At 43.2% G+C, this 11566-nt stretch overlaps 1 protein-coding gene across 1 annotated transcript; it reads left to right on the top strand.

The window, feature by feature from the left end:
* Positions 1-10206: 10206 nt before the first annotated feature.
* On the top strand, positions 10207-11560 carry LOC106817110. Its single transcript, XM_014821761.1, has one exon. The coding sequence runs from the start codon at positions 10398-10400 to the stop codon at positions 11232-11234; it is 837 nt and encodes a 278-aa protein (XP_014677247.1). The 5' UTR covers positions 10207-10397; the 3' UTR covers positions 11235-11560.
* Positions 11561-11566: the final 6 nt, after the last annotated feature.

The raw sequence follows: 11566 nt of genomic DNA, 5'->3' as shown, positions 1-11566 counted from the left end.
AGAGATAGATATAGATAGATAGATAGATAGATAGATAGATAGATAGATAGATAGATAGATAGATAGATAGATAGATAGATAGATAGATAGATAGATAGATAGATAGATAGATAGATAGATAGATAGACAGATGAACGGTTGTTTGTCTATAACTACTACAGGTGGCGCTGCTAAACTGACGTACATTGGCTGTTTCGACACACTGCACAACAACGTCTACGACTTTGACACCGTGGATCTGTTACTTGGCGTGCTGACGCCGCTCGTCTGCCTCGGCCACTGCGCTGGTCTCGGTCGCTACACGTTCATCGGTGTGACAAACCGGATGCGGTGTCGCTGCGGCACGGAGTACGGGCTGCTCGACCAGCTCGACGAAAGCGTCTGCGACCAGCCGTGCGACGGAGACCCCTCGCTGATATGCGGCGCCTACAGCATCAGTTCGGTGTACAGAATACAGACAGGTGGGTGAGAGAGCGCGCGGGGGGGGAGGGGGCTGCCGTGCGCATGCTCGCGAGTCACACGAGTACCCTCCCGAAGGGGGGGGGGGTTGTCCGCTATTCATATATTATTACACAGCATCCGACTCCACACCCGCATCCGAATTACACAGCATCCGCGTGAAATTAAAGTTAACCGAGTTTCTGTGGACTGTTTACCTCAGCGGTGATCTTGCCACTCCTTTACGGGCGTGCAGACGAAGCAGGCACAAGCGTTTCTTTTCGATCTAAACCATATAATTATAACATATATTTCCCTAATTTAGAACAAACCCACGCATTGCTGTAGTGTTACCCGTGTCAATCTCTGCCATTCTTACAGAGGAACACCTAAAAGAAATGACCTTCAGCGACACTGGACTGTCCGCCGGCGACGAGCTCGGACGTAACGTTACCATGGAAACGACGCCCATCACGACGCGCTCCCCGCTGCACTGCGCCACCATGTGTCTCGAATTCGCGCCCTGCTTCAGTTACATCTGGATAGAAGGTGTGGTCGATAACTGCGATATGATGACGGCGACCGGTAGCGTGGGTCCGCGCACCATCTCAGCAGGTGGCAGATACTACCGTCAGTGATGAATACATTATAATATGATACTATACTATATACTAAACCATACCACGCTCTGCTGTGTTATGCAATACTCTCGCTCTAATCTACTTTACCCTACACCTATTCTAGCTCCACCCTGTTCTACCACTACTCTACCACTGTCTCTACTCTACTCTACCTTACCTCTATTCCACCTCTACTCTACTCTACACCACTGCTCTACCTCTACTCTACTCTACCTCAACTCTACTCTACACCACTACTCTACCCTACCTCTGCTCTACACCACTACTCTACCCTACCTCTGCTCTACACCACTACTCTACCACTACTCTACCTCTGCTCTACCACTACTCTACCTCTGCTCTACACCACTACTCTACTCTACCCTACCACTACTCTATCTCTACCTCTACTCTACTCTACTCTACATCTACCACTGCTCTACTCTACTATACCTCTGCTCTACCATTACTCTACCACTGATCTACTCTACTCTACCTCTACCACTACTCTATCTCTGTTCAACCTCTACTCTACCACTACTCTACTCTGTCTCTACCTCTACTCTACCACTACTCTACCACTGATCTACTCTACTCTACCTCTACCACTACTCTATCTCTGTTCAACCTCTACTCTACCTCCGCTCCACTCAACTCCATTACAGTACCAGGAGTGATTAAAAACTAATTTGTTTGCATTCCCTTCGGACAGTACTATATAATACTATTAGGCCTACTAATACTTCATAATTACTAATATATACGTATATTTTGCTGCTATATCATATATATATACTACGATTCTATATTCTATATACTATCATGACGGAATGAAAGCGAACTATGCGAATTCCCTCTCGATATTATACTATACTCCCAAGGCATGTGAAGCAATGTAAACATTATATATATATATATATAATATATATATATACCGCGTACAGCAAGAACGCGAATTCAAACGTGATAATTTTGTATGGTTTATCATGTCGTTCAAACCTCAACCATATATTTATGCCGCCATACCACGACCGCGCATTGTCTTTGATCGAATTATTTGGACCACCGAATTATTGCGTTATAAATCTCGGGCGCCCCCCCCCCTAGAATTCACTTCTGGATCCGCTTCTGACATTACTCTCTCGACTTATACGAAATTTCATATACTCAGTGTCAGCTCTGGTGTCGAGGCTCAAGGGACGAATGAATTTCAATTCGAACAATTTTGAACAGATATTTACTCCATTGGCTGTGTTAGCGTTTTTAAGTGTAATAGAATCACTTTAGTGTGCGTGAACTGTGATCAAGGCCGCATGGCCGAAAAATTCGTCTTTTGGAATAAATCATAATTTACATTCTATCTTTCTATATATTTATAAATACATCGCTATATATGTACCCGCCTACCAGGAGTTCGCCAGCTAGCATTTGTCTGTTTGATATGTTGCCTAGCCCACGAGTGGTTCGTAGAGACGATATAAATAAATAATAGAATAAATTATATATACCTATAAGTACTCGTGGGCATAAGTACTATACCTCGTGGGCTAGGCAACATAACAAACATATATATATATATTATCGACCAGACCGACAGACGTCGACAACCTTTGTCTGAACAAAACAAGTTTAAAAAAAAGATGACCTCTAGATCTGGTGGAGGTCTTAATAAAAAAGTAGGTAGAGTATTTTTAAGTCACAAAAATATTTATTCAATGGTAAATGGTACAAATTTAATAAACATCATTATCAGACATATTTGAATAAAGAATATATAAATCGTAACTTAAAATATCATTGATTTCTAATGCGTAATTTGTTAAACAATGGTCTATTCAAGTTTGAACTTGTGCGTGGTGGATTTAGCGATGTCGGGCTTGACACAGCAGATTTTTTGCACTGGCGTTAACGTTATTGAAAGGGTATATATCGAACATTTCGTAGAGAGATTCTTTTATTTAACAGCAACTAAAAATAATTCGCAAATCCCCGCACCATTGCCCTGTCTGCCCACGCACGCACGCACACGCAGACACGCGAGCACGCACGCACGCACGCACGCGCACACAGACACGCACGCACGCGCACATACACATCTGACTCTCCTACCTGTGGCGTAGGATGAACACGCTCGAACAAAACCGGCGATGAAAAACAGCAGCCAAAAAGCAGCAGCAAAAAAACAGCAGCAGGTGCAAGTGGCTCTCTCTATTACAACCTCCGCGTTCACGCGCGCGATGAAAGATTATTCACTGAATAATTGATCACCAATCTCGATCTGGTGCGACTGGCTCTCTCTATTACAACCTCCGCGTTCACGCGCGCGATGAAAGAATATATACACTTAATAATTGCTCACCAATCACGATTAAACCACGCCATCGTGATAAAAACAGCAGCTGCGTGACGTCACACATTCAACAGCGGCGCCAGAAACACGTCACCTCATTTCCGCTTTCAATGCATGCACCTCACTATTATAAAATCTCATTATAATAAACTTTTCTAACATAATGAACGGCGTTGCACAGCAGCTGAACTCTGCGCGAACCCAATCATACAATAGGATACAATGCAGTGCAATACAATACAATACAATACAATACAATACAATACAATACAATACCGTAAAACACAACACAACACAATACAATGAAACACACTAAAAAACACTACATTATTACATATGTCACCGCGTGCTTCTTTAATTAAGCCCCGCGCGACGGCGTGATCGTATTTATGTTCTAGTACCTTGCGAAGGAATAAACCCCGCTCGAGGATATAACAACCAGTACGTGATAGACAACGCAACACAGTAATTTAGATAATACTTACAAGCATAACATTTATTAATTAATATCTCTCCATCACAGTACACTTCGATCTCAATCTCCAATCGTTATAAATTCGTCGTGGATGCTAACGACTACCCAGCGCTTACCTACAAGCGCTGTTGCTACCGTTGTGAACAGCTACGTCCCGCTTAATCCATCCCCGCGACACATATACTCATAACCCCGCTAACCTATACTATTAACCAGCAATACTATCACGACCGAACTCTATACTATTTACTCTAACAACAATCTAAACAGTCTGTACAATCCAAACTAACATACCAAGAAAAACCATAGTTACGTATACAAGCCGTCTCGTCGGAGCCGTCTCAGCCCGCCTCGTCACGGCTGGTCCTAGCACACTCTCTCCCTTTTACTCTGTTCCATTCCCTTTATTTATGCGCCCGCCGTCCGCGGTCGACCTTAGCGCCTTAGGTCAACAGGCGTACCCGTCGTCCTCCTTTTGTTTATTGTTTCAGCTGCTTTTCTTCTCTCTCCGCTAGGTCAGTCGTACTATGTAGATATCAGTTCTGTCCCATACTTGACCGGTGGCCAGAGGCAGTGACGTAACCGCTTTGGCGTTCCCGTCCGTGCCGTCGTAGCTCGTCGTAGGTTACACATACAATAACGATCAATGAAATATTTCCATTAGTATGTTATAAAGCGAGTTGGTGGTTTAAATGCTACAACAGTTAACAGTTCATCTGAAATAAATCCCAATTAATTTTCTTCATCTTTTATTTATTTTCATTCGGTATTATCGGCATGATCGCCATCTTCAGTCGTTATTGTCGTCGTATTCTTCCCCGGGGAGCGCTGGGACCCATTACCGACGCAGCGATGCACCGACATGAATGCCAAACCTAATCATAGTTACGCGGTCAACTCCCGCAGAAATCTTCTTCTTCTTCCTCTTCCCCTTCGTCGTCGTCATCGAAGTTCCTCTTCTTCTTCTTCTTCTTCCTTTTCTTCTTTTTCTTCTTCTCCTGCTCCTCCTTCTCGTCCTCGTCTTTCCACTCGCCTTCTTATTATTTAATCGATTCATGCTTTGATGCTGGAAGAATGCGGTCCTTAGAGCTTAAGACAATGTCGTACGGTCCTTCCTGAACTAAATCAGGCACGGCAGCATCGCTTCACAGACGGGTTTCCCGCCGAATTAATCCAGTTCTCGTTGGTCGCTATATAAAGCCGGCCAGATAGTCACAAGATATATAGTTACAAGTAGAGAGACACACTATGTAGAGAGCCGGAGAGGAGAGATGCCAGACGGGTTCCAATATGGACGAAACCTAGGCTGTTGTATTATGTATATGTGTTCGAGTGTACTAATAACGTCAGTTACATCTAATCTGCGAGGCTCTACGCTGCTACTTGCTACAATCTATTTCTTCCAAATGAACTTTTATTTGACACGGATATAGCCTATATCTTTCGAACCAGCAATAGAAATTATTGGATCTATTTAATATCGCGATAGACTTTGAACAAATTTGAGGTCGGATTTAACGTTTTAGATTGGATAGAGGCCCGCCGGGCCTATTCCTGAAACCAAGGGTTTTATATAAGCTTTATAGCTTCCTAACCCCTAGCCACGTGTCTCGAGGAGACTACAAGACCTTAAAACCCCAGTACAACAATTGGTGGATGATTTTCGATCTGCATTCGCTACCTCTACCCAGCTAATCCCCCGAGCCAGCTAATAGTGCGAAAGAGCAAGAAGACGAAAAGGACAGGACTCTACCAGTCGGCCAAAGATATCCCCCAGCCCAGCGGAGGAAGACGAAGATGTAGCAGCCGAGGAACAGCAGATGGAGGAACTAACCTTAGATGAGAAGACAGAGAAGAAGAAAAACTAACAGAAGAGCAGCGGAGAAGCAGATGAAACTAACAGGAGGAAGCATATAAGGAAGAAGAACGAGACATGACACGGCGACGAAGGTAAGCTACATCGTAAAATCACTGTAAATGTCGTATTGCACATATTGCAACTAATTAACAAGGGGCTTCTAACCATACGAGGCAGTGGGACTAATTGTGCTGTGCTTCTGGCCCTGGTAGATTGTTGTTGTTATTGAGATAATCGTGTGGAACATCGTATTCGGGACCACCGCGCACCCTAGCCCCATCAGGGCCCGGCCGGTAATTGACGAAAACTGGTTGGATTGTGGTGACGTTCTGCCCGTTTTGGAATCGATATAAATGGGCGCTCGGAGAGAGAGAGCAAACATATATTCATGAGAGGCAACATCATGTAAAGGAGATTACGGAGACGAGATGCGGAACCTAGGCATGGTTACCTAGGTTGCCGTATAGTGTATATATTTGCATATGTGTCAAGTAATAAAGACAGAGTTACCTACAACTAATCTGCGACTCTGTCTCATTTAGAACCTGACTAACATGACTCTGCAATCATCCGCCGAACGACTCTTCGCTACATCTCATCTACTTTGCTACAATCTGCTATTTGCTACATCGCTACCACGCTATCGACTCTACAAGACCCTACACTCAAATCTTCAACCTTCAAATCGCACTACAACATATAGTCCTACATAGCCACGAGTTCGGAAACATTTTTATCAGTAAAATAGCTCGCGAATGTAGCTAGTGTGACGTGAAGCTATACATACCAGCTGACTGCACCTACTCTGGTCAATTTCCCGCCAATTCTACCAGATGAGCTTCGATTTATGGACAGTCATCGACGTGGTAGTTGGTGCACGCTGGAGTTTCAATAGGCTTTGATTTACAGGCGTGTACTGCATCAATGAACATGACGTGACGTGTATATGTGTGAGCGTGTGTGCCTCATTAGATGGTATGGGACGAATGATGATTGAATAGGGGTGTAGGGTAGCTAGGGAGTCGTAGGATGAAGACCCCGGTGATGTGGGCTCCCCCATAATATCCTCCTGCCGTTTAGCCTGCGGCAGGCATGGGGGGGGGCAGAGCAAGGCTCCGCCAGCAAACCAATGGGTATTCGGCATCGTAGAGCGACATACAAAGAAATGCGTCGTGTACATTGTCAAGGATAGGAAACGCACCACGTTAGTTCCGCTTATAGAAAGGCATGTAAAACTCGGCAGTACCATTTACTCTGACGAGTTTGCAAGTTACAAGTGTTTAGGCGAAATGGGGTATAGGCACGAAACGGTATGCCACAAAAAATAGTTTATTTCCGAAGAAGGTGTGTGTACGAACACCATTGAAGGTTTATGGAGTGCGGCGAAGGCGAGGATAAAGTGCATGAAAGGCGTGGGGAAGACTATGTTACCAGCGGTCCTTGACGAGTTCATGTATCGCGAAATGTACGGGCAGCGAAGAATGATGTACGGGAATTTGATGACTGATATGGCGAAAGAGTACAGTGTAAATAACGAATAAATGGAAATACATGTGAAGACTAAAACATGTGTTATTGCTATGTATTAATATTGATGTGTTTGTTACTGCATATGCGGAAAGAACGAGAATATGAATTGAAAAAGCGGCCTAACCGTAACCCTACCCCTAACCCTAACCCTCACCCTATCTGTATCCCTAACCCTAACGCTAACCCTGCCTGTGAGTTTCCCACCATATTTACCCCATTCTTTCCTTCTCCATCGGCACTTCCGGAACCCACGAAATCCGGAGCAACCATCACCTGTACTGCTACTATATACTAATCAGTGTGTTTTTATCAGACACATACCTGAGGCTGTGGTAAAATAAGGCCGAGTCCGCTATCTATTTAAAAAAAAATCAGCCGGAAGTGACTAAAAGAATCTGGTAAAGACGGAAGTAAACAACCGGAAGTGACATATATCACCGCAACACCGTTGGCGTTGACCGGGACTGTTGACGGGGACTCACCACTCACCAGTTCAGCAAACCGATCATCTACTCACTCTATTACTACCATCTATGAGGACTACATCTAATTCTAGATCTACATCTACATCTTCTCAGCCTACTGAACTCCACCATCCACCTGGCCAGGGGATGTCTCGCTCCAAACGTTCGAAGGACTTGACCTCTGCCATTCCAGAGAACGAAGACGACGAGAGTCATCTCCTAGGCATGGAGCAACGACTAAAGGCGTCCATACGGTCTTTCAGGGTATCCCGGCATCCCACGCGCGCTGGAGTAGTTCCGGTTGTTTATGCATGACCGCGGTAATGGCTGCCGAGGTCAGTGGAGATGTAAACACAGAAACATGTGGTTCCACCAGTCAGTCCACTGGCCATAGAGCGTTTGGAGGAAGAACAAAGGCAGGTGGGAGTTTTTGTTGTGTGCCGGGATGTCACAATCAGAGCGGCAAAGACAAGTCAATTGGAGAGAAGAGGTCCTATTACAGATTTCCTGCCGAGGGCACCAAACAGCACAGGCTGTGGATTTCTGCGATTCGTCGAGATGACTGGACTTGTAAATCTTGGCATCGCATCTGTTCCGACCATTTCAAAGGGGGTACGGTACATTAGTATATGTACGTGTGGTTATGATGATAAACCGATGAAATGCATGCTCACTTCAGTTAAATTACAATCTCACTTAGTTGAAATACTATCCCACACTGGCCACAGGAACTCGAGAAACATATAGATATACTACTACTACTAGTATTACTAGTCTACTACTAGTACTACTAGCTGGGCTACCCGGCGATGCCCGGGGTAAAAATGCAAACAACATGCACTCGATAGTAGCGAGGGTATACTAGCGCGACCGCGCGGACATTTATGAAAATAATAAATAATTTTAATTTTAATTTGAGATTTTTGTAGTTTTTGTATTTTTTTGATTTTGTTTGGGCCTAAAATGGTCGTCGCGTCATGCTGATACATGCGTCTAAACAGAGGAATTGCTCCGGGTGTGTGTGTGACGACGACCGACGGCAACCTCGATGACAAAAATATTTTGAAACGTTTCTATTTTCCAGCGACTTTCGCCGGCGACACTTTACAAATGGCCAATCACAGCCGTTTCCATCGGCACGTGACATCGCCATTACGTCATAAAATTATAAAACCAATGCTAGCCAGGAAGTAGACTGGTCCAGCCCGCTAAACTCGCACCGCTTGTCAGAAACAGGTGGGCCGCGAACCCATTCTAACCAAAACGTCCAAGGCTACGGTCAGCCATCAGATTATTGTGTACGTTCGTATAATATGCTGCGTTTATATTACTTTATTATATTATCGTTATACATAGAGCATTTTTACAGCAATTTATTTAAAAGCAGCAGCAAGAGTTTTAACCTAAAATGGTTGTCGCGTCATGCTGATACATGCGTCTAAACAGAGGAATTGCTCCGACCTGTGATTGAAGAATAAAAACCCCGCCCACTTCCGTTATTATGCTATGACCGGTAGGAACGTGTAGGTATACTAACTATGATATGGAGCGAACGATTTGAGTTACAATTCTATAAATTCTAGCTATTATAGACACATCATGTCACATGTCTTAGCCTTAATCTCTCTGAATTTTGAGTCTATTGTCCATTGAAGCACGATTAGTCTAATTAATTACGTGCTAATTAATTAGTCTAATTAATTAATTTACGCGCGGTATCACTCATAGGTCACCGGCTATGACCGGTGAAACGAAACGTCACGAATGTTTTTTTTATACCTATATGGTAGTCGTCTACGACGCTTCGTGTCTCTTCGAAGGCTAATAATTCGTTTATTGTCGCTGTAATTCGACAACACAGCTACAAAAATACCGGTAAAAATGCAAACACCGCGCGAAAATTCGCGTATGCAGTAGGAGGGTTATATAGCGCGCCACGCGCAGAACGTTTATTAAAATAATAAATAATTTTAATTTTAATTTTAAGATTTTTGTATTAGTTTTTTTATTTTTTATATTTTTTGGTTCGTCGCCGTCGCCGTCGCCTTATGCTGATTTCAGAAATATATTATGTTGGGGTGACCTCTTCACGGAGGGGAGAAGATAGACAGACAGACAGACACAAAACAGACTCGCCCTTTATGTAAGAGATAAACATACATAGTATATAAACATTACCTGACCCCGCCCCTTTTCCCTTCTAAAATCCAGAAGTACTTACAATTGATATAAAATGTTGTAAGTTCAAGTCAAGTCTTTTATTCATAAAAAACAAGGCCATGCTGGTCATGCGCTCACACAACAAATTACAATGTACACAGAAACATTGAATGCCATAATACAATAAGTATTTTTTTTTTTAAAGATAAACCACATACAGACTTAAATACATATCCGAACATATACCTCAAATACATTTACATGAAAAAAATTTATAACATGTTAAGTTGTTTCAAATTGATCGCTTTTTCTATTGATATTGTAATTACCCTCAGTATATATACCCGTTTCCCACAAAGTCATTAGATATAGGTGATAAACTGTTTCATTTATTGTAACGAAGCGGATTCCCGTCCCGAAGCGGATCCAGTTTTGGACAGGTTTTACAAATTATGACACTTTATTTGCATTATTTCAATTTCTGGAGCCACGTGCCAGGAACATGCAGTACTGGCGAGGGAGTGCAACTGCGGAGACAGGGCACTTTACTAAGTCTTTCACCACAAAACCAGGACCAGACAGGAAACTTTCTCTTATCGATGAATTCTTTTTGACAATGGTCAGACTGAAAGTGGGACTTTTGACAGAAGATCTAGCACAGAGGTTCAACATCTCAACTGGAAGTGTATCATCCATAGTAACAACTTGGGTAAATCTGATGTACACTGATCTGAAAATGCTTTGTGAGCTGCCATCAAAGTCGGTTACCCAGACAAACCCATCTCCAGCTATGGGCTCATTTGATGATGTCCGGGTGATTTTGGACTGTACAGAACTTTTTGTACAGAACCCAAGTAAATTGGATGTCAGGAAACAGTTATTTTCAAATTACAAACATCACAATACCTACAAATTTTTGATTGGCATTAGCCCACAGCTAGGCATCACCTATGTAAGTAGGATGTATGGTGGGAGAGCATCTGACAAGTTTATAACCTCAGATTCAGCAGATTTGCTACAAAATTTGGAGACGGAGAAAGGTTCAGTGATGGCAGACCGAGGATTCTTGGTGCAGGGCATCCTTAGTGATATGGGGGTTAAACTGCACATGCCAGCTTTCAAAGGGGCGGACAGACCACAGCTTAGTGCAGGTGAAGGAGCCGTTTCCGAGAGAATCTCCAATGTCCGGATTCACATTGAGCGTGCAATCCAGAGGATAAAGACGTATCACATTCTTGACGGGGAACTCAAACTGTCAATGAAAGACATAGCAGCCCAAGTATTTACAGTGTGTGCATATTTGGTCAATTTCCAAAGCCCAATAGTGAAAACTCTCTAGTGAAGTGGCACTCTGTCTTCACATGATAGTTGATACGACTAGAAACCAAATTTTGTGAACCTAGCTTGTATACATAGTGTAGGAGGTACCAAAGGTCAATTTTTCTGCATTATGAAAGTAAAAGGTCAAAATGTAGGTCAAAGTGACCTACTTTAAAACATGCAACATACCTCCCTCCCTTGGTGTACATGTATTTCCACACCAGAATGGTAACTTGATTGGCTCAACTAACGAGATATGATTCCCCGGTTGTATACTCTTATTTGAACTATGTAATTACTGTATATATTAGAGTGTCATGTGTACTTACTTGCGAGAGAGAGAGAGAGAGA

The sequence above is a fragment of the Priapulus caudatus genome, unplaced genomic scaffold (genome assembly GCF_000485595.1).
Source record: "Priapulus caudatus unplaced genomic scaffold, Priapulus_caudatus-5.0.1 Scaffold1597, whole genome shotgun sequence".
Classification (NCBI taxonomy): Eukaryota; Metazoa; Priapulida; class Priapulimorpha; order Priapulimorphida; family Priapulidae; genus Priapulus; species Priapulus caudatus.
Note: the sequence above shows the minus strand (reverse complement) of the source record. Positions and strands in the feature narration are given on the sequence as shown.

Coding starts and splice junctions, on each gene's coding strand:
- LOC106817110 (XM_014821761.1), top strand. CDS start 10,398: ATGCAGTACTGGCGAGGGAGTGCAACTGCGGAGACAGGGCACTTTACT.